General features: G+C 35.2%; 1 protein-coding gene and 1 pseudogene across 2 annotated transcripts; one reads left to right on the top strand and one right to left on the bottom strand.

The window, feature by feature from the left end:
- Window positions 1–7,405: 7,405 nt before the first annotated feature.
- On the top strand, window positions 7,406–12,384 carry LOC136217046 (ferric reduction oxidase 2-like). 2 transcript variants are annotated; one of them, XM_066003622.1, is made up of 8 exons: window positions 7,406–7,594; window positions 8,142–8,253; window positions 9,383–9,577; window positions 9,662–9,896; window positions 10,075–10,402; window positions 10,482–10,725; window positions 11,267–11,988; window positions 12,085–12,384. In XM_066003622.1, the coding sequence occupies exons 1-8, from the start codon at window positions 7,444–7,446 to the stop codon at window positions 12,222–12,224; spliced, it is 2,127 nt and encodes a 708-aa protein (XP_065859694.1). In that variant the 5' UTR covers window positions 7,406–7,443; the 3' UTR covers window positions 12,225–12,384. The 2 variants fall into 2 exon arrangements, with proteins under 2 accessions (XP_065859694.1, XP_065859695.1); XM_066003623.1 differs by lacking the exon at window positions 7,406–7,594 and adding an exon at window positions 7,833–7,980.
- Window positions 12,385–12,890: 506 nt separating this feature from the next.
- On the bottom strand, window positions 12,891–23,805 carry LOC136217047 (ferric reduction oxidase 2-like; annotated as a pseudogene).
- Window positions 23,806–24,748: the final 943 nt, after the last annotated feature.

Below are 24,748 nucleotides of genomic sequence, written 5' to 3'. Positions count from 1 at the left end.
AAGTCTTCTACACTGACTCCCATTGATGCTATACCTACTGACGTAGTAGTTCCTGGTGATTCTCACTACACACAGTGTCTAGGAACTATAGCTGAGCATCAAGAAGATGAGGTGCATCTGGACAATCAGTTCATTGCACAAGTTGAGGAAGAGTTAGATGGTGATACTGAAGAAGATGAAGAACAAGAAGTAGAAGGCGGTCAGGATGACGCTGAGGACACTGAGGATACAGCTAGTGAGGTTGATCCTGAGCCAACCAATACTGGGTTTGCTGCTGAACAAGAACCTGACCAACATAATGCTGATCAAGAGGAAACTTCTCCCTCTCACTCAGGAGAATCTATACAAGCTGACGCTCCTCCTCTAAGAAGAAGATTAATCAAGGCAAGTCAGAAGTCTGTCATTGACACTCCTTCTCCAACTGTTCCTGACTTTGTTATCCAGAAGCCGACTCAAGACCCTTCTAAACTCAAGCTGAAATTTTTCAGAAAACAACCAACTTCTACTCCATCGGCCTCCCTTGAAAAGCAAGCCTCTGTTTCTTCACCAAAGGAACATGCCGACTTAAATGCTTCTGCAAACTCAACAAGTCAAGTTGAGTCAATTCCTGTAAATGCTGTCAATCCAAGCATTGTGCTGACTCAAAACATTCCTGCCCCAGTCAGCACAGACAGCATTAGAATTACCTCTTCTCCAATCAACACATCTGCCGATCAATCAAATCTACCAGAAACTCAAGTGCAGATTGGAACCACACTTCCAGTCACTGACCATGTGATTCCACTGACTCCTCTTCCAACCGGTCATACTGAGGCAACACTGCAAGTTAATGAAGGCCCTCTTAGCTACTTGCATGCTACCGAGTCTGGAAAAAGAATCATCGACTCGGTGCAAACACTGATCAAAGACCTTCATCAAACCACTCAACCTGCTGCTGGGTCTTCTACTGCTGAGACAACTTAGCTCTCCCATGTAACCCAGCTTCTCAACGAAGTTAAGGGATTTAAGGACTTGCTGAGTGTCATCGTTACCTTTCAAGCACAGCAAGCTAAGCAGGATTCCATCGCAAAGCTGGCTGAGATCCAGCTGACAATAGTTCAACATCTCAACGCTCTTCAGGAACAAGTTCAGACTTTGTCAGCTGTGAACACGCGCTATGCAACTTCTGATGAAGTAAAAATGCTCTTTGCTCAGCTTCACACCGAGCAAATCAAAACCAATGAGCAAATGGTCTCCTATTCTCAGTGCTCCGTAGAGCAAATTGGTGAGGCCGTTCGATTGCTGAACTTGAACAAGCAAGAGATGGATACTGACGCTATGAAGCAAAATGAAATGCTGTCTATCACCAGACAAACCTTCAATCACATACGTCACACAAATATTCAGCGTCAATCCTATGACACATCCTTACTGAAGACCTTTCATCAAGTCATTGCTGGTCTGACTGATGCACTTACCTGGGTAGGAAAATCTCAAGCCTTCATCGTAAGCGTGATCAGCGCTGCTGAACTTAATATACCTTCCGAGGTCTCAGATAATGGAGTTGCTATTTTTGATGGTGTCAATGAAAGCGCCGATAGACTTAAGGAGCTGTCCACAGAGCCGTCTTAACCGATGCCTTTAGGATTCCTCCTCCCGATGCTGACAAAACGGGGGAGAAAGAACAAGCTAGAACACAACATGAGCATAGTCAGTCCAAGCAAAAGAGAAAGAAATAGAAATTAGGCTAGCTCAGTTATGCTATGTGTTTGTAGTCTCTATGTGTTATGTTATGTTTTTCTTTCTTTTGCTGTAAACACTGACTACTTCTAGTAATATCAATACTTCCATCTGTTTATCCAAAAACTGAGTTATGAGTTATTATCTATGATGCTGAGTATTAAATCATTATGTATCTTCAAATTACATCAACCATGTTTAATGCTTATAAAACTTGTTGATTGTACCCAATGCTGATAACATGTTTGACATTGACTTATATGCTTATATAATATTGTCTTATAAAACTCATTGAACAACAAATTACTCAGCGCTCTCTGAATGCTATAACTTCCGCTTAAACACTGAGTAAAATAGAATATGTTCCATGAGCTGACCTATATCTATAAACTGACCTTAGACTTACTCGATTAAACCTTCAAATGTTTAGAGTAAAACTAAGTCAGTAGCTCAACCCTTACGGGGAAGTTTGCTAAGTTATATTAGGTCAACTATCATGGGGGAGCTCAATACTGAGTTCTTCGCTGAATAGTTTTGCCAACATCAAAATGGGGGAGTTTGTTGAAACACCTTTCCACATAATTTTGATTTGACAAAATTGTTTAAGTATAATATATTCTAAACACACTTAGTTTAAATGCTTTGATTTATTCTACTAATGTGTTTGTTCAATGTTGATTTAAATTGTTTATAAGACACAAGATTAAAAGGCCCAAGCCCAATACAGAAGTCAAAGCCCAAGTCAAACAGTTTAAGGCAACTCGGCCCGCGTATGTCAAAACTATGTCGTTATGTACAAAACGCAGCTCAACAAAAGAAGGATCTAGAAGACCTTCAAGGAACAACTTCGGAACGAAGCTGCTGAGTTGATTCGACAAACAGTACAAGACAGCAGCTGGCTAAGAACAACTTCCAGACAAAGTATTTCTACTTTGGGTAAAGTTCAGAAGACACAGTATGCTGTCTAGTTGACATTACCATAAATGGAGAGACACTCTGCCGAGCTGACCAAAAGCTGACCGAGGACAGAAGATACACAAATCTGATTGGCCAAGAGCTCTAAGCAAGTCAGGATGACAACGACAGGAAGCCGTTTCCCTCCAACGGTTATTTCGAAATTCGAAATGACCGATGCCTCAGACGTCTCTATAAATAGTGCCATCAGTTGCTTCATTCTACAGAGAACTTGATCAAGCCATTACGCTGACCAAATTTCTACGCAAAGTTCTCCAAGCAAAAGCAAAGCAATCTTACACTATATTTCATATCTTTTGTGTAAAAGTCTAGAGTGATTATTCAATCATCTAAGGTGTCTTAGCAATCATTGTTTAGGACAAACACTTATCATTTCTAGAGATTAGAAAGGAGAGGCTGAGTACTCGGTTATAGTACTCAGCGAGAGATTAAGATTGAGTAGAGGTATAGAGGAAGGTACTCTTGTTATACTCAGTTGCTAAGATTGTAAAAGGTTTGATGCTCTACCGTTAAAGAGCTCAGTAGAGAATTCGAAATCTCGGAACGTGTTCCGGGGACAGGACGTAGGCTTGGAGGCCGAACCTGGATAAATCTGCTGAGTAAGATATTTCTAACCTTTAACTCCTTTATATATTTATTGCTTGCTTAAACAAAAACTGACCAAGTAAAGAGGTCAAGCTGAGTTGTGCGCGTTGAATATCCGAGCTCAGGAATACACTCTAAGTGCTATCTCCTGACTCAAGTAAAGAAACTGACCTAGTCACTAGTTGACTAAGCCAGTATCTTGCTATTCACTCAGCGCCGCTGTCCAAACCTTTTTCTCATGAAAAAGAAGTCTGCCCTAAGCTTAAAAGTTTTAAATAGTTCCTAACCCCCCTTTGGAACTATACTTGTAACGTTATAAGGGACCAACAATAATATGCCCAAAGACGTTTCTATTCCACCCCTGCACATTATTCCTGAACCCTTCAGCAGCTTGCAGGACATTCGAACGAGGTTTCCAATTCTCGTGAACGAACTCTTTGAACTTAGGATGGGACTCCCAAGCCAACTGATACCGGAATGGTCTCTTACCCCTAGGACGCTTCCCTCTCAAAAGTCTAAACAAAATAGGACAATGATCCGAATGACGGAACAGGAGGTTCAACACAAAACACTCAGGGAAAGAAGTCTGAGCTAAAATATTAGCGTAGACTTTATCCAACCGAACAAAGATATTATTACGCTTCCAAGTGAATTTATGACCAGAAGCCCCCAGATCGGAAAGCCCACATAAATCCATACTATTTTTGTGGTGAAGGCAGCGATTAACATAATGATTGGAACCCCCTCTCTGATCACTCATAAAGGCGATATCATTAAAGTACCCCGCCAAAAACCAGGGCTCAGAAATGCTGACACTCATAGAGTAGAGAACCTCCTAGAGCCATTTTCGATTAGATAAGATAGGGTCAGCATACACAAGGGTAATAAAAAAAGGAGTATTGCCGGAGATACTCACTTTACAATGAATAAACTGCTTATCCATGCTAAGAACATCAAAATGAATCCGATCTGGCCTCCAGAAAAGCCAAATCCCACCAGCCCGGCCAGTTTTCTCCGATCTAACACAGTACCAGTTTTTAAACTTCTTAACCACCTCATCTGCTTTATCTCCACTAATCTTAGTTTCCAAAAGAGCAAAACAAGATGGATTAAACTGTTTAATAAGATCATTAATATGGATACGGGTAGCCTTGCTAGCCACACCCCTAACATTCCAACATAACAAATCCATAGAAAGGAGGACAACTGACCGCACCCCCACCCCTAAGCCAGGTATTTACTAGGGGCTCCTGAGAGCCTTGCCGAGGTACCCGCAGGCCCCCTCTTCTCTGGAAAAGCCATAGTGTTTAGGGCATTTTTTTGCTTTCCTTTAAGCTTTTTCATACTAGTTTTGTTAACTCCCATAGACTTCCCAATCCCAAGATCACCAATAAGAATAGGAATACTAACCTCATTAGATTTCTTCATCCTTCGAGCTGCCAGGGCCAGGGTCCCCCCCTGGGCTTCATCTTTAGAGACAAATAGCGGGTTAACAGATTCCACCACCTTCTCGACTGGATCCACAGACTCTAAGCCTGGCATGCTTTGGTCCATATGATCCTCATCCCGGTCCGACCCTTGAACTTCCTCAATTGTTAGGGCCCCAAATCTAGACCCAGGCATGACAGCTGAAGAATCACCAGGCTCCTCCCTAGCTTTGAGTATGGGCTTCTCCTTGACATTTGGAAGAACAGTAGGCTTCTGAGTAGAGGACTTGAAATTCGTGTTGATGTCAGGAGGACGATTGTGAACAACTGAAGGTTGAGTTCTACGTCTAGCGGGCCTTTTTGCCACCATCCAGGGGCCAAAGTTCCCTCCGTATCCCTGATTCCCTTCAGTTCTTCCCACACTATCCACAACAATCTTCTCAACAACCTTCTCCCTTTTAGGGCACCCCTCCTGAGAATGACCATACATGCCACAATCATAACAAATGTTATGTAAGCCTTCATATTCAATAAAAAACACTTTATCACGAACACAAAATTTTGACAACAAAGGTTTAGCCAGATCCACATCTATACAAACCCTAGCAAACTTGCCCCTAATGGCCCCAATTGTAGTTTTGTCCACGTGGTGGACCTTCCTGACCAGGCCTCCAATTTTACTGAGAAATTTTCACTGTAGTACTCAATGGGAAGGCCCGGGAACCTTACCCAAGTCAAAATCCTATTAACCGAACAATCGTGAGGATTAAAATTAGGAACCCAAGGCCGAAGGGCCAGAACATGGTTGGAGATGATGTACGGCCCTCCCTTGATTACCGAATTGTAATCCTCAACCCTGGTAAATTTAATGACATAATAGTCATTTTCCAGATCAGTAATACTGATTTTACCTTTCTTTGCCCACTGAGCTTGTATCCTTTGGGCAAAATAGTTAAAGCTAATTCTCTTACCCAGGACAGTAACAATTAAAGACACCTTCCACTTCTCTCTGAGCTCACGCTTCTCAGCAGCGGAAAGTCTAATAACAGGACATAGAGGATCGTCCTGGCCACTATCCTCCTCATCAGAGTCAGAGAACATGTCATCAGAATCCCCCACCATTAAAATCTCCTCTAAACCCGGCTCTTCCTCAACCACCCCCATAACCGTATCCTTCCAAGAAACTTTACCAGTCTCATTCAAATGAACCCTAGGTCTGGGTGAAACCTCGTTCCCTTGACATTGAACTCCACCCTCAACACCAACCCTAGTCGTTTTATTAGAAAGAACCTGCCTTGAGGCAGCCTGCCCCCCTGCCGCAACCTCAACCTTCCCATCGCTGCCCGGACTCCTACCTCTCGCGCTAGGCACAACACCGACAGCCCCAGCCCACCGCCCGGTAGAGGAGCCGGCAGAACCCGGACCGTGCCTAGCGCTAGCAGCGCTTAGCCCCGCGCTAGGCAACCCTCGGCCCGCATCAACCCTCGAGAACGGGGGCGCCTTGCCTCCGGCATCAGTCACCAACGGCGCCTGTAGAGCCCGTAGATCGACCCCAAGCCGTAAGGGCGCCTCCTGCGGATCCCGCAATGGAGCCTCCTGCGGCTCCCGCAAATCCTCCCGAGGACTCCGCAGATCAGCCCGCAGATCCCGCAGCTCCGCCCGCGGATCCCGCCTAGGCTCCTCTTGCAGATCCCGCGGCACCGCCCGAACCACTGCCGAGTTGCCGATCGCCCCACCCAGCGCCGCGTCCTTCGCATGCCCACCTCCAACCAACTCCTCCCCACACCTTGCACCCACTCCAACCAGGTCGCGGCCCCCTTCCCTGCCGACATCCCCTTCCTGATCCGACCAGAAACCAGCCGCCTCCAACCCTTCACCACCCACAGCCACCCTCTCCCTAGATCTATCCCTAACCCGCTTCACCATAAACCCTAGCAGAGAGAGCCTAAATTAACAATATGCTCTAAATTAACAATATAAATAAATATCAAATATATTTTTTCTGATTGGAATGATGAGTTTATATACTGTAAAAAGTATTTTTATACTTTTCCCTCCAACATTTAAATTTATCACATATAAATTAATCACAAAAACTTAAAATATTATTAACATTGGTTAAAATCGAGTCATAGCGTCTGCAAAAAAAAATTAATTGGAAAATGATCTATTTAAAGGGTGTTTAGCTATCTTCAAATTAAGAAATCAAATAAACTATAAAAAACGCACTAGTAAAAAATAATTTGTCAAAATAGATATATATATATAAGATCTGATGTAAAATAATTTGTCAAAATCATTCAAATAACCGTCAAATTTATGGCCTATTCATATATTTTTTTAAAGGTGTGGTTAAAGTTAATAAACCGTTAGTGGTAAAATTTTATATTTTATATACTATGGATAAATTTATAGTTTTACAAAAATAATAAAGGATAAATTATGGCACGAACCACATAATTTTTATATGACTATATTTTTAAAATTACTATTTTCATAATATTTGTGCTAGCAAAAATCTGACGTGACAATAATAAACAGAAAAATTAATAATTAAATTAGCCTAACACATCCAATGCCGTTTTGATCATGAGTAACGTGAATCATGCTTCTTAAAAATTCCCAAATCCAAAAAATGAAATAAAATAAAAATGTATATATACACAATTATTCCTCAACATTCAGTACGGACAAATACATTGAAAATCTCTAATTATTGATTGAATCATCCATAAAAATGGCGGGAAGAATGATAAAGTTGGTAATTATCATAATATTGTTAGGATATTCTATTCTCTGGATTGCTATGCCTACTAATGAATACAAGCAAACATGGTTGCCGACTATCAGAACCAAGGTTAACTCCACCTATTTTGGACCCCAACAAGGTTATATTTATTTTCTATGAATTTAAATTTCATAACTTAGTAAATTTAACTGTACTGATATTATTCCAAATTAATATTATAATGGTTCATGTATTTTTTCTTTTTTCCTTTTTTTGATGAGAATAGTGCATGCACTTTTATTTACCTTTTCTATAAAAACTGATATAAATATGTGCACAAGAGGGACTGAATTTAGTCTAGAAAGAAGACGTTTCACTCTTTCTGATCAAAACGGAAAATGGTCCGATCAGTGATACGACTCTCGTCGGCCGTTGTATTACTGGGTTATCTTCTGATATGGATTATGGCGCCGACGGACACTTACTGGCAAAAATGGTTGCCTAGTATCAGAAAATCTGTTGATTCTTCTTATTTTGGCAATCAAGGTTTCGCTGTTTGTTTCTTTTCATTTTTTTTTTTTGATGAAATTTGGGACGATATAGAAAACTTGGCCCTGACATCCCGACCAAGTCGGCACCTCGGACCAAGCAACGTAAAACCCATTTATGTAAGTTTGATTTGGATATTGGGTTGTGCATCATTTCAGGTTTGACGTTTTTGGTGTTCTTATTCCCGATTCTGTTTGTTGCTGTGCTGGGTTGCATTTATCTTCATCTGGGAAACACTTCATCCAAAAATCATAACAAGGATGATAAAAGGTATTTATTTATTTTTTGCTACTTAAATTTAATTTGATACGTAATTAATATTATGAGAAAAAAAAATAAAAAAGAAACCTACTGTGCTTTACAAAGCAAACATATGGAATTCGATGTCATTCTTAGTTAATATTGTTTAATGACGTGACACAACATCTTTGTTCATAGATGTTGATATATATTACGACATTCTAACTCTTGGAAAGGTTATAATATATGTGCGATGTATCATGTTATATTTGTGGTGTACAAATAATTTAATCTCACATGATACATTGAGAACTGTGGACCGAATGTAATGGACCGAATGTAATGGATCCAACCAATGAAAAAAAAAACATAATATCTCATTAGCACTTGATTGATGTAAAGAAATAAAGTTTATAATTGTCATGTTTTTATTGTTAAGTCCAATAGACCGAAACCCATAGGTAAAGACTATGCTTACTTTGTTTTTTACAAAGTAAGTCTTACTTTGTGTGTTTTCATCATTAGATTAATTTTATGCTCCATCATCCAATGGTGAAAACACACCAAGTAATGGTACTTTGTTAAAAACAAAGTAACCATATAGTAGAATTAATACCGCGTAATTGATTTTTTTAAAGTAATATTGTGTAATGAATTAATGATGTATATTTTTAGTTAATTATTTATATAAAATTTTAAATACTAAAATATAAATATTAGACCCTAATGTATAAATCTAAATGCTAAAATATATAATAAATTATTTATTTTCTGAAAAGATGACATATGCATCAAACATAATGCATTGACTTGACCATATATTAGTCAGCAAAAATAGAAGATATATACACGATCCAATGACACCATACAAAAATTGACACAGATTTAACTGGGTAATGTTTTATTAAAACATGTGAATTTTTGAATTAGATTTGATTTATTATCTTAAAAAATAACTCAATATAATATTAACGAATTAAAAGTGTTTTATTAAACAAAAATTTAAGTGATTTTTAAATGATTAGATAGAAAATATTACATGTGACCCATAAATCGATATGACAAAAATTATGATAGTTGAGTTTGGGTTGACTCATGTACCCATATGAACTTTTTTTGGTTTGTTTATCCTAAACTCTACTAATTTTAAAATCTTTAGCAACGGCGGAAAGCATCATTTGGCGGCATGGAAGAAGCCGATGCTAGTGAAAGGTCCACTGGGAATAGTTTCAGGCATAGAATTGGGGTTCTTGACCATGTTTGTAGCACTAGTAGTTTGGTCTTTATCTACCTATTTGCACAATGGCTTCGCCAAAATTACTCCTCACTCAGCTGCTGCAGATGGGGAGAAACTGTAAGTACTTAATTTCATTCATCATAACCTAAATTTCACAAATAAAATTGAAAATTACTCAAAAATTCATGCTGATTATTGCAGATGGGAAGCCAAATTGGAGACTACAGGGTTTAGGCTAGGCCTGATCGGAAACCTGTGTCTCACATTTCTCTTTTTTCCGGTTGCTCGTGCGTCGTCGGTGCTGCCTCTGTTTGGTCTGACCTCCGAGGCCAGCATCAAGTATCATATATGGCTTGGTCATGCCGTCATGGCTTTTTTCACTGCCCATGGATTTTCTTACATCCTTTATTGGATCGTTACTCACCAGACTTCCGAGGTAATCAATCACTAATTAGATGAAAAACCAATTTTAATTCATTCTGGATCTTTACTACTTGATTCAATTAAGATAGTTACCAATTTCTCATTCATTTACTTGTTTTTTCTCTGGAGCATTTTATCGAACAGTTTTCTGGCAATGAGGTAAAAGTAATTTAACTAATGAATTAATGTAGATGGTGACATGGAGCAAAACTGATATATCAAATCTAGCAGGAGAGCTATCACTGTTAGCTGGGTTGGGACTTTGGGCTACAACTTTCCCTCGCATAAGGCGAAAAGTATTCGAGCTTTTCTTTTACGCCCATCATCTCTACATTCTCTTCATCATTTTCTTTGTATTTCATGTTTCATTCTCTTTCTCCTGCATTATGCTCCCTGGTTTTTACCTCTTCATCGTTGATCGATACCTTAGATTTTTACAATCAAGAACTAGTGTTCGTTTAGCTTCAGCTCGAATTTTACCTTGTCAAACTTTGGAACTCAACTTCTCCAAGTCTCCAAGTGAGTTAGTTACATTAATCTCTTGAGATTATTAATCTAATGCCTTAATTTTCTCTTAATTGTATTCTAATTTGTGCAGGTTTGAGTTACAATTCAACGAGCATTCTGTTTATAAATGTGCCTGCAATTTCCAAACTTCAATGGCATCCTTTCACTATCACTTCTAACAGCAATTTGGAAACAGAGAATCTGAGTGTTATGATTAAAAGTGAAGGAAGTTGGTCTTCAAAGCTATACCAAATGCTTTCATCTCCTTCTTTGTTGGATCGTCTTCAAGTCTCAGTTGAAGGACCTTATGGACCTGCTTCAACTCACTTTCTAAGGTAAAGCATTGAACTGGGAATGTTTCCTTCAGCTTTTTAAGATTGTTTAGACCTGTCTTTGTCCCCAAAAGCTCTCAACAAGGGGATATTGACACATTTGTAGTCAATCCCTGAGTAGTTTATCTATTTGTGGTTGGTTTGAAATTATTTCTAAATTTTGTTGCGTTTCTAGTTAGCCGTACAAATCATAATGGCCTTTGAAAGGTTTTCGTCTAGCATTTAAAGTAGTTTATGTCTGACAGGCGGACTGCTTTATCTAAAAGTCTGCCTGTTTGACAAGCAGACTATTGTTAGTTTATCTGTCACATAAACAGATTGGTGAAAAGAGTTGCTCAAAGAGCGGAAGAATCTAGCCACTAAGCACCAATCCGCCTGTTGGATAGGCAGACTAACACAGAAAGCAGAACGTCTGTCAGACGGCGAACTGCTTTGAATGTGTGAAAAAATCTTTCAAATGCCGCTATAATCGGCAGAGTTAACTAAAACTCTACAAATTGAATCTGTATTCCAACTGTAACTTGTTTATCTGTATACATTTCAGGCATGAAACTCTTGTAATGGTGAGCGGAGGCAGCGGAATTACTCCTTTCATATCCATAATTCGAGAACTTATCTTTGCCAGTACAGCAAACAAATCCAAGATACCACAAGTAATTCTAATATCTTCATTCAAGAACTCTTCAGATCTCACAATGTTAGACCTGATACTTCCAATTTCTGGTACTCCATTTACAACTTCCAATCTGCAACTAAAAATTGAAGCTTTTGTCACGAGAGAGAAAGAACCCACCCTTCCAAACAACTCCAAACTCCTTCGAGCCATATGGTTCAAGCCCCACATAACAGACGAACCTATTTCAGCTATCTTAGGCCCCAATAGCTGGCTATGGCTTGCCATTATAATTTCATCTTCTTTCATTATCTTCCTCATCATAATTGGGTTTATCATCCGCTTCTACATTTACCCAATAGATCACAACACTGGGAGATTTTTCTCCTACCCCTTACGAAGTTTTCTAAATATGCTGGTACTTTGCTTAAGCATAGCTTTCACAGCAAGTGTAGCAGTTTTATGGAACAAGAGCAAAATTAAAAAGGAAACGAATATTCAAATAAGAAACATTGAAGGATCAACAACACCATCAGGATCGCCGAGCTCCTTCTTGTATAATATTAATAGTGAGAGAGAGCTCGAAAGTCTGCCTCATCAGTCACTTGTCCAGGCTACTAATGTGCATTATGGTGAAAGACCTGATTTGAAGAGTGAGTTTACTCTTTCATTTATTACAAAATCATAAGTTTGCCATTGATTTATGGAGGTCTTCCGCGATGATATATTTACTGTTTTTTTGGGTGCAGGAATGTTGTTTGAGTGTAAAGGATCAAGCGTTGGAGTTCTTGTATGTGGTCCGAAGAAGATGAGACATGAAGTTGCTAATATTTGTTCATCTGGATTAGCTGATAATCTGCACTTTGAATCCATCAGTTTTAGCTGGTGATGTTCTTATTTTGATTTTCCATTAGAATAAGAAAAAGTGAATAAAATTTCACTTGATCTCCTCCTGTAAATGTCAGGGTTTATTTGTACACAAATAGTTCTATTTCAAGTTCTGTAACTACATCAGTATAATCATTGAATCACACAAATATATTTTGTCACTTGGAACATTGCTGACAAGTATATATATATATGAAGGTTAATTTTTTGTTTATAAATAAAATGGGTTAAATTGGAATGAACTTTAACAAAAAATTCACAATCTTCTTATAATTATGTAAACACTGATATATATTTAAAAATAATAAATCTTTTTCATCTTTCTCCTTTAATTATCTCTAATATAAAATAGGGTTAAGGTGCAAAAATACCCCTAACGTTTTGGACCAGGAGGAATTTTACCCCTAACGTTTTTTCACATCTCAACTTATGTTTGTGATTTGTTACTGATAAAATTGCTTTTGGCTTCCAACGTTAGGGTTCCAACGTTAGGGGTAAAATTGCACCATTTTAGACGTTAGGGGTAAAATTGCTCCTGGCCCAAAACGTTAGGGGTATTTTTGCACCTTAACCCTATAAAATATAACTTGTCAGCCTTGAGGAGAATTAGGGCCGGACATCCCAACTAGATTGGGACCCCGGGGACTAAGCAACCAACGAATCCGGATATATTAAAGAAGAGAATTGAAAATAAGTACAAACAGTACATCCCGAAAGAGGGAATGAAAAGAAGAAACTTGGAAAACCTATAATTACAGAAACCACAGATACTGGAAACATAGAAGAATTACGCCGGAAAAATCTACTGACATAAGTTGAATCCACCTCAAGCCAAAGCCGCAACCAACCATTTTCCCAAGCCTCAAGCCAAAGCCAAAACCAACCATTTTCCCAAGCCTAGTCGAGAGAATAGCAAAAGATAACGCCCCAGACGAAAACCAAAATGTATTTCTATGATTCAATGATTATACTGCAATTATATATATTTTAGCTAAAAATTACAGAAGTTGAAGTAATCTATTTGTATACAAATACACCCTGACATTTTACACGAAGAGAAGAAGTGAAACTTTGTTCATAACAAGAACATCACCAACTAAAACTGATGGATTCAAAGTGCAGATTATCAGCTAATCCAGATGAACAGACATTAGCAACTTCATGTCTCATCTTCTTCGGACCACAAACCAGAACTCCAACACTTGGTCCTTTGCACTCGAACAACATTCCTACACCAAATTAACAAAGTTAATATATCATCCTTCTAGGGTTCAATAAATCAATGCCAAAAAGCATTTTGAGGCAAAGAGTAAACTCACTCTTCAAATCAGGTCTTTCACCATAGTGCACATTAGTAGCCTGAACAAGTGACTGATGAGGAAGACTTTCGAGCTCTCTCTCGTTACTAAACAAGAAGGAGCTCGGCGATCCTGATGGTGTTGGTCCTCCAATGTTCCTTATTTGATTATTTGATTCCGTCTTAATTCTGTTCTTGTTCCATAAAACTGCTACACTTGCTGTGAAGGCTATGCTTGAGCAAAGTACCAACATATTTAGAAAACTTCTTAAAGGGTAAGAGAAAATTTCCCCACTGTTGTGATCAATTGGGTAAATGTAGAAGCGGGTGATAAGTCCAATTATAATGAGAAAGATGATGAAGGAAGATGAAATTATAATGGCAAGCCATAGCCAGCTATTGGTGCCTAAAATGGCAGAAACAGGTCTGTCTGTTATGTGGGGTTTGAACCATATGGTTCGAAGGAGTCTGGAGTTGTTAGGAATGGTGGGTTCTTTCTCTCTCGTGACAAAAGCCTCAATTTTTAGTTGCAGATTAGAAGTTGTAAATGGGGGTACCGGAAATTGGAAGTAAAAGGTCTAGCATGGTGAGATCTGAAGAGTTTTTGAATGAAGAGATTAGGATTACTTGTGGTATCTTGGATTTGTCTGTGGTACTTGCAAAGATAAGTTCTCGAATTATGGATATGAAAGGAGTAATTCCACTGCCTCCGCTCACCATTACAAGAGTTTCATGCCTAAAATGTATACAGATAAACAAGTTACAATTGGAATAGAGATTCAATTTTTGGAACAGTATCTCAAAAGTTGTTTGGAAACTTAGTCAAACACTTGTTTGAACAACTCTCACGACCGTTTGTATGTTGGATAGGCGAACTACTTTGGATGCCTGACAAAAATCTTTCAAACACAAAAGACTTGGCATGACACTCATGCTTTGTTTTCTAGGTGATGCAGTTTGGGACAATTTGACCAATTTTGAACAAAGATGGACTAAACAATGTGACCCTTTTCCCATTTTAAACCTTATGAATAAACCCTCTTTTACCCTTTGAACCTTTCAAGTCTTTAGTTCAATAGACCATGTTTCAGCAACACAATTGGGGAAAAACTTGAGAGTAGAGAGACAAGTATACATCAAGCATATGTAGAAGCAATTAGAAGAGCATATAGGTTTATATACATTGATAGCCACTTAAAAAATGAAACTAAAAGCAAAACAATAAATTCAAAAAGATAAAAGAAATCTCTTGCTTTCCTGAAAGGAATCTCCCATCTATAGACGCATCATATAAAAAACCAACAAACCAAATATTCTTCAACTTGCATAAGGTAATTGATAAAATATTGATTGATCGTATGTTTACTTGTGGGCTATAGAGATGTAGTGCCCGTTTGTTTCCATTTTTCAGAACTGCCTTTCGCCTTTCAATACTAAACAGGAGATAACATCTACTGCCTATCAGCAACACCAAACAGCTAACAGGTAACAACAACAACAAACAGCAAACAGACGGCCCGTAGTTCTAAACTTTAATTCCTCTAAATGGTTAATATATTGATTTATTTCTTACAAAAATAAAAAATTCAAGCCTTTCTTTACACAATGCAAAAGAATTGTAGTTTTGTTTGTATAATAATGGTTATTGTTTGAAGGTGATAATAAATGAGCAATTTGTGATGGAAGGGATTAATTTGCTTTAGATTAATGTCATGTTTTGGGATAAATTGAATTTCTTTTTTTGAGGGAAGGGGATAAATTGAAATTTAATCGTACAAAATAGAGGTATTGTAGAATAATATTTCCATATCAAGTAAATTGCCTTATTAGACAGTCCTAGTCAGATTAGGAATCTTGCCGTCCAAGAATCCTGGAGGGTAAAAGTTACGTCCAAAGCAAAGGTATAAATAAACCATCGATAATATTAACCTACATTAATCGATCTAGCAACTTAATTTGCTTCTGAAAAAGGCTAGGGTTTCATCAAAAAAAACAAAAGGCTAGGGTTTACAAAATGGAAAACATTGCAGAAGCAGCAGGGATTTCAAGCGAGGAAGAAATTATCACTGGTTATCTTAGGAAGAAGATTAAAGGGGAAAACGTTCTGCTGCCTGAAGATTGTGATGTTTATGGAGATAAAGAGCCGTGGCGTCTTTTCAACGAAGAAGATGTGAGAGAGATTCGTTATGTGTTGGTGGAGTTGAAGAACAAAGGTAGCAAACGAATCCAAAGGACTGCTGGGTCAGGAACTTGGACTGGCCAAAGTGTTAAACAAGTTTATGACAGAGAAGAGCGGCTTATTGGATTCAACAGATTTCTGGTTTTTAAAACTGCAGATGGAGAAGCTAGTCGTTGGGTAATGAACGAGTATTCGACTTTGATCAAGTCTGACTATGTTGTTTGTGCCATAAGAAAGAAACACTAGTTTTTAGTCGACAAACATATTCCTTAATTTGTTCAATTCATTCATCTTATTCTTATATATATAACTGATATATGGTTCAGTTAACTTGCTTGTAATAGAGAGGAACAAGCTTAGATTTGCCTATTCACTCTTTGACATTGATTGTAATTTTTTCTTCTTTTTTATTGATTTGGGTTCGGAGGTGGTCGTCTGGGGGGTGCCAACCTAGTTGGGATGTCCTTGGCTTCCTTTCCTTGTCCTCTACCTCTTAATCAAACGATTTTCCATTTTGTTAAGTCTGAATTTTTTTTCTCCTTAATTCATACATATTGATTCCCAGCTTTAGTTACTTCAAACACCTAAATGTGTTTCTGATGAAAGCATTATACAGGACAAAGACCAATTCCTAAATTAGGTGCATAAATTGTTAAGGGATTTATCCAAGGTGTACAATCTAAAATGAAATGCTAATTTAATCAGCAATTAATCTAAAACGAACAACTCTCACCACAGGCTGAAGGAAACATTCCTAGTTAGATGTTCTTACCTTAGAAAATGAGTTGAAGCTGGTCCATAAGGCCCTTCAACTGAGATTTGGAGACGATCCAATGAAGAAGGAGATGAAAGCATTTGATATAGCTTTGAAGACCAACTTCCTTCACTTTTAATCATAACACTCAGATTCTCAGTTTCCAAATTGCTATTAGAAATTATAGAGAAAGGATGCCATTGAAGCTTGGAAATCGCAGGCACATTTATGAACAGAATGCTCGTTGAATTGTAACTCAAACCTGCACAAATTAGAATACAATTAAGACAAAATTAAGGCATTAGATTAATAATCTCAAGAGATTAATGTAACTAACTCACTTGGAGATTTGGAGAAGTTGAGTTCCACAGTTTGGCAAGGTAAAATCCGAGCTGAAGCTAAACGGACACTTGTTCTCGATTGTAAAAATCGGAGGAATCGATCGACCATGAAGAGGTAAAAACCAGGAAGCATAATGCAGGCGAAAGAGAATGAAACATGAAACACAAAGAAAATCACAAAGAGAATGTAAAGATGATGAGTGTAAAAGAAAAGCTCGAATATCTTTCGCCTTATGCGAGGGAAAGTTGCAGCCCAAAGTCCCAATCCAGATAACAACGATGCGTCTCCTGCTATAATCGATATATCAATTTTTCTCCATTTCAACATCTGCATTAGTTAATTCATTAAGTGATTTTGCGTCTGAAAGGTGTTCGATAAAATGCTCCAAAGAGAAAACAAGAGTATAGTGATGAATTAAGTACCTCTGAAGTCTGGTTAGTGACGATAAAAAGAAGGATGTAAGAAAGGCCATGGGCAGAGAAGATAGTCATGACTGTATGACCAAGCCATATGTGATACTTGATGCTGGCCTCTGAGGTCAGGCCAAATAGTTGCAGCACTGACGATCCGCGAGCCACCGGAAAAAAGAGTAATGCAAGACATAGGTTTCCAATCAGGCCTAGCCTATATCCTGTGCTGTCCAATTTAGCTTCCCATCTGCAATAATTTAACCCTGAACTTTTAGTTGGATAATTGTTTAAGAAGCAGGAATATTACATTAATATCACAAAACTTTCATGTGTTAACATCAAAATCATTCGATTTTACATTTCATTCATTTTTCATATCGTCATCTACTCCTATATCGGTAATAGAAGTGACCGGAAAAGATGTGTCGCATGACTCGACCCAATCAATTTCATTTGGCCATTCTCTTTCCATTTGTCACATAAACAAAACCTAATAAAACCGAATTAGGTATTTTTTTTTAATTCACATACAAAAATTTGATTTATGTGTTGTCCACGAATTGTTTTTTTATGAATGAGATAAAAAAAGTACTAAAAAAATTAAATTTAAAATTGAATGATTTTAATGTTAAGAAATTAAGCTTTGTGATGTTAATATTCAATTTCTGATACTTTAAGGACTATGGGTGCAATTAACTTTTAAACTCATAACTAGACCTGGCAATTATCGTGTTCGTGTTCGTGTCATTTCGGGTTCGTATTAAAAAGAGTAAATTCAAATCCAACCCAAAAACTTTTATATCACAGTCGTTTTAACCTGTTCGGGTTAATGTAGATTTCGTATTATAAAATTTTAGTAAATTTGTTTATTTAATAAAAAAAATGAGAGAATTTCATAAATAAAATATTAGGTGTGGATTTCATTTTTTTGTTTTTTTATTTGTATTGTCTCACAAAAAATAATGTCAATCATAAAATAACTGCATTATAAAATTTAGAAAAAATAAATATCGTGGTTTGGCCGATTTGTAAAAACAATTTCCGTGGTTTAAATATTTGCAAACAAAGATTTTATTGTTTGTGAAATTTGCAGTTAAAGGATATGTGAGTCAATTTTTCAATCAAGTAATACTTTTTATTTAGTTAATTGATAAAACCAGACATTGTATATTGAGTAATTTGCAAAATCAGTCTTTTTAATTGTTTCAAAATCGCTCCATTTTTGGATAAATAGTCACGACAATAATTTTTAATTGCATGATTGGGTTTCTAAACTGGACAAAGCATGTAACCTCTATTTGCAAACTTTTAAACCATGGAGATATCTTTATCAATCGGCTACAAAATTTATTTTTATATTTTTTCTTAAACTTCATTTTTAAATGATATTGAAATTCTACTAATTATAATGGCACTGTTTGGGAATTAGCTGTTAGCCGATTACATTAGCTGTTAGCCGTTAGCTGATTACATTAGCTGATTTGACTAGCTGATTTGATTAGCTGTTTGTGTAGACCTGTTTGGTAAAAATTAGCTGATTGATAATAACGGTTTGTGCAAAAAGACGAATAAGGGCATTAATTTTGGCGCAGGAGAAGAGGGAGTCTATCTATTAGGGTAAAAGAAGTCCATTAATTTTAATATTGCAAAACGCTAATTGAAAAAGCTCATTTTAAGAGCTTTTTCTAAATTAGTGTTTTCATCCCAAAACTCTCTCTCAAACCTCTCTCTCAAACCTCTCTCTACCAAACATTCCAATTAGAGGTTTCAGTGGTCAAACCTCTAAAGTTGGTCAAAACCGCTCTTTTTATCCCAAAACGCTCTTTACCAAACAGGGCCAATATAAACCACGCCAGGCCTATGAAATATTAGCGGATGGAGATATTTACCGTTTCTGCCCTTCCGCAGCAGCTGTCTGAGGAGTGATAGTGGAGAAGTCGTTATGCAAATAAGTAGATAAAGACCAAACTATTAATGCTACAAACATGACCAAGAACCCCAACTCTATGCCTGAAACTATTCCCAACGGTCCTTTCACTACCATCGGCTTCTTCCATGCCACCAAATGTTGTTTTCTGCCATTGTTAAATATTTCAAAAAATGTCGATAAACAATGTTAAACTAACACATTTGTTAGCGGTTACTTCAGAATCTACGATCCATTCAGAATTGTCATGCAAAAAATTGACAAAAGATAATAATCGTTTCTGAAAATCAGTGTGTTATGTCAGTAAATATGTCATTCCAACAAAATTCACGAACATGACATGCCAACGACAATAAAATAAAATTAATCTACGTGTTATACCACTAAAGTATAGTAAACATGGTTAAAATCATTATTTTTATTTTTTACTATCTCCGAATATAGTTTACTATCAATCAAAATGGTAACTAAAAATGGATATATAATTAATTACCTTTTATCATCCTTGTTATGATTTGATGATGTCTTTCCTATATGAAGATAAACACAACCTAAGACAGCAACAAAGAGAATCGGGAATAAGAATATCAAAAATGTTGTTCCTGAAATGATATGCACAACCCAATTCAAATGGATCAAGAAGTAAGAGATAATAATAAAAGTTATTTTGTAATCTTATCTATCGGTTTAATCTTTTGGATCAAATGGTTCCTTGATACAGTATATAAGTACTTCTTAGACTAAGTTATCAAGAGTTCAAATGGTAGAAAATTAGGTTTGGAAACAAATAAATAAATTACAAACTTTAATATATATTTCATTGTTTTAAATTTTTCTGTAAGTCAGTGTTCTCCGACCACGAGTAGCATCTACTATTCTTGAGTCTCGGTCATAACATGTGATTATATATTTAGAAAATATTTTAAACTCGCGAGGAGTATGTTATGAGACTTTTTTTTCTCATACGCTACTTAATTTATACATGTATGTTGAATTTGGTTAAAACTCGTTGAAAGCATAATAAAAGATTGGCTCGGTCAAAGCTCAGTTTGAGAGGGCTTGACTCGAGATATTAGCGAACCAATAACGAATCTACCTAGGTTCGGGCTTGGCTCGGCTCATTTACACCTCTACTTCTTAGACTAAGTATCAAGAGTTGAAATGATAGAAAATTAGGTTTTGAAAGACACTTAGTCTTCAATTTCAACCACATATGCTACCTACTTCTCCATCTTTCTTCTCTCTTCTTTAATTTTTATGCACTTCGTTCTTGAAGATTGAAGGTTATTTATGGATGAAGATGGAGTAGTCAATCTACAGGCTGAAGTAAGCACTGAGTAGGGTCGTCCATGGGCATGGGTAAGAGTGGCGCCTGCCCAGGGCCTAATGGTTGGAGGAATCCAAAAATAATATTAAAAAAAAATTTAATAATACAAAAATTAAATCTTAGAAGATGCAACGGTTATAGAAATAATTTTACTACGTACATCTAGGCACAATGGATGGGCGGGCTCGAAAAAAAAATTTATAAAAAAAATACAGAAATTAAATCTCAAAAGATGCAATTACAATATAATTCATCGGCCTAAACAGTTACAATACACAAATTTATGGTTATATTTTCTTATAATAATTTTTCGCATGTTGATGCAGATGATGTTCTTTCAGAAATGAAAGTGTTGCAAATTCTTTGGCCAAAATTATTAATGTCAGTTTTTGAAATTCGTGAGTTTTTCAAAATAGCAGATTGTTATCCAAATATTTCAAATGCATTTCGAATCCTCTTAACTATGCTAGTGACCGTTGTATCGGATGGAAGAATTTTTTTTCTGAGTTAAAATTATTGAAAAATATTTGAAATCATCAACGTCTCAAGAAAGATTAAATGGTTTTGCAATTTTATGTATTTAGAGAAATACATTTTTTTTGATAGAAAACTTATATATTTAATAGATGAACAAGCAAGTACAATAAGAAAAACAGAAGGAATGAAACCTTACAAGAACCATAAAGGCACTAAAACGACTACAAAGAGCAAAAATAACCATAAAAGACATTAAAAACATAAAAGAACAAGAAAATATTTTAGAGAACATTAATATAGACACTATTTTTTAGTGATTCTGCATCTAGAAATGCTCGTAGATAATGTTTTGTATGAACAATTAGGTTTTTAATGTGAAATAAAGTGTTTTTTTATTTGAAATTTGATGTTTTTATTAGATTCTTGTTAAGTGTAATAAAAAAACTGTAAGCTATAAGTAATTTTTCTTTTACATAATTGATTTTTTTTTTTACTTTATTTTTTACTTGTACTTATTTATTAGGCCATTGTTTAGTACTTCATCCCTAGGCCTCCAAAATCTCAGAATAGGCCCTGACATTGAGTTGGCAGCTGTAAGTTGCTCTTTATTTGTAAATGTTGACATATTTGATAGATATTTAATCGAGTTCTTTATAGGGTAAATAATTATAAGATCCCTATGTTTTTACCTAATACACTATTTAGTCCATGTGTTTTTAGAAATAATTATATAGTCCTTCAGTTTTTGTTTTTGTTAACTCCTTAGTCCTTATGCTTGGATCAATGATCAAACTATACTAAATAAATTTTAAAATACTAAAATTACCCTTTACTTTATATTTTAATAATAAAACATCTATTTTTCCTATTTTATATTTTTTCCTCTTTTTTCCTAAATAATTACAATCTCTCCAATATAAACTCCAATATAAATTAATTGATTTATTAATTTTTATATAATTATAAAACTTTAATTTAATAACGTAAATTTTATTGGCTAAAAAAATGAATGAAAAATATTTCAAAAATTATTAAAATAGGAGTAAAACTATCATTGTAAAAGGTTTTTACAATTCTAATAAATTTTAAATGAAAAAAAAAATATGATTTTTAAAAAAATTATAATAATATTTAATTTTAGTTTAAAGATATTATATTAAAAAATAATAAAAAACAATTACAATTTAAGAAAATTAATAATATTTTTTTTTGAAAGAGTATAATATATTTTTTCAAGTATATTAATTTTGGTATAGATGTAGTTCAAAAACTTCATTAAAATTAATTAGATTAAATTTGAAACTAAAAGATAATTTTTTTATACATATAACTAGGGGCAATTTTGGACTTTCATTTATAAAAACAAATAGAAGGACTAAACAATTGATTAAGATAAAATTTAAGGACCTTATAATAATATGATGGACCTACTAACGTGTTAAGTTAAAACATAAGGACCTTATAATTATTTACCCTTCTTTATATCTTATAAATTCGATCACCCAATATTAGTTAAATAATTTTGAGGTGACTCGAATTAGGAGACCGAAACATTATTAGAAATATGTTGGTAGGATCAGAAACATGATTAACCACATGTTAAGAGTTTTTAACATAATGTACGTTAAAATGCTTTCTTATTCTAAGTGGATATAAAGAGACTTAGTTTGCATGTTTTTAGAGAATCTTAGAAACAAGTGATACTTGAGGCTCAAATGATTTAAGTGAAAGAATCTCTAAATATATGTTTTTGACTTCAATCACACATGCAAAAAGTTAGGAACTTTTCATGCTTTTGCCCACCCAAAACCTTACCCCTATTAGTTTAGTGTATTTTCATTGTTGTTAATGAGTATATCTTAACTTTCCAACTAGGTTACTTCACAAAGACCCGACTGTTCTAGATCATTTTAGTGACGATCTATTAGGTTGTTCTATCCTTATGGAGACGATACACTTGCTAGAGTCATCATATTTTAGGACAATTAATTATTTTGAACATGTATAATATTCAATATCAATACTTAAAATTCAGCACTTATATTTTTCAGCACTTACTTTTCATTTTTATCGAATAACATCCAAGTGACTTTTTTTTAACTTCAAACAATATAATAGAAGTGTTTGATTATAATTGAAAAACAACTACTTATAATGAGTTAACTTTACAGGCTACTAATAATAACAATTGAACTGGACATACTCTAAATTGGTTTCTAATGTCGATGTAGTGGGTGATATATATATATTAAGCTGTGATGTTCGTGCATAGTAGATTTTGGTTATTACTAGTGAAAAAAGCACAACAAGATCTTGAAAATAAAAGAAACTGAAAATGTGGAAATTCAATTAGTTAACAATAAAAAGTAATACAATATAAATTTCGCTTATGATTATTGAGGAATAGTAGATTTAGCCACTACATATAAAACAAAGTAATTTGAAACCTAACATTTATTAACCAATGCAATTTTAAACCCTATTAACAGAAGTTGCATATTTTTCATTAACAAGAAATATGTAATTTCAAGTTTTACTAAATGGTTAGAACGTTTGAGGTTGGAGGGTAGCGAAAACATGAAATTAAACATAAAAAACTTATTTTTCGCTAATCAAGCTAGTCTAAAAAATTATACTGTTTTATATATAAATATTAAATCCGCTTTCCCTCAACAACTATAATACTAAAACTGTAAGTTATCGTAATTTAAAATGACAAAAAGGTAGTGAATTCGAACCTTGTTGGGGTCCAAAATAGGTGGAGTTATCCCTCCTGGTGATAGTAGGCAACCATGCATGCATGTATTCGTTAGTGGGCATAACAATCCAGAGAATAGAATATCCTAACAATATTACAATACCTACCAACTTTATCCCTCTTCTCACCATTTTTTATGGATCAACAAATAATATATTTTGTCTGTACATAATGTTGGGGAATAACTATGTATATATAGATCTTCATTTATAATATTTAATTTAATTTTCTCATTTGGGAATTTAAAGAAGCATGATTCACGTTTTTCTCAAAACGGCATTGGAAGTGTTAGGCTCATTTAAATAATAATTATTCTGTTTATTGTGACGTCAGATGTGACCAATTTCAGTTGTTTATTTTACTTTTTTTTTTGTGTGGAAAAAAGTATTTGGAGTATTCAAAATATTCTGATTTTTTTTATGGAGAAATATTCTGATGTTTTATTGCAATACGTTAAGTTTCTACTTTTTTTACTTAATTTTTTTTTTATCACATCGTCGATATCAAATTGGGTTAACAAAACATTATTATTTTGAAAACTTGTATTTTTAAATAGTTGAAAAAATAGTTGGTTATATTCTTGAAAAAAAAAATAGCTACTTATATGTGTGAGTGTGACTATAAAATAAACTTTATGCTTTCATCAAAAAAAAATTAAAATAAAATAAAATAAACTTTATGCTTAATACATTTGTCCTCTAAACTTAGATCAAAATTTTAATTGTATCCTTCAACTTTTAAAATTCCAAATGACTCCTTATTTTGTCTACTTGCATTCAATATAACTCCCTAATTCTTAATAATATTTTTTTAAGTTTGTTCAAAATAACTTAATTTTACTTTTTTGTAGTTGTGGTACTTAAAAATTGATTCTGGACTGCTTAGATGATAACATGTATATATACAGAAAAAAAATTTGAGCATATTCACCATTTTATCTATTTTTTCCAAACGAATACTGGGGTTTTCGATCAAACGAGGGTCTTTTAGTTCAACGCTATAAAAATGACCCTTAACTACCATAAAATGGAAAATTCTAAGAATTAGGGTTATT

This window comes from Euphorbia lathyris, chromosome 2 (assembly GCF_963576675.1).
Source record: "Euphorbia lathyris chromosome 2, ddEupLath1.1, whole genome shotgun sequence".
Taxonomy (NCBI): Eukaryota; Viridiplantae; Streptophyta; class Magnoliopsida; order Malpighiales; family Euphorbiaceae; genus Euphorbia; species Euphorbia lathyris.
Note: the sequence above shows the minus strand (reverse complement) of the source record. Positions and strands in the feature narration are given on the sequence as shown.

Coding starts and splice junctions, on each gene's coding strand:
- LOC136217046 (XM_066003622.1), top strand. CDS start 7,444: ATGGCGGGAAGAATGATAAAGTTGGTAATTATCATAATATTGTTAGGA. Junction 7,595..8,141: donor CTATTTTGGACCCCAACAAG/GTTATATTTATT, acceptor GCATCATTTCAG/GTTTGACGTTTTTGGTGTTC. Junction 10,403..10,481: donor CAACTTCTCCAAGTCTCCAA/GTGAGTTAGTTA, acceptor TAATTTGTGCAG/GTTTGAGTTACAATTCAACG.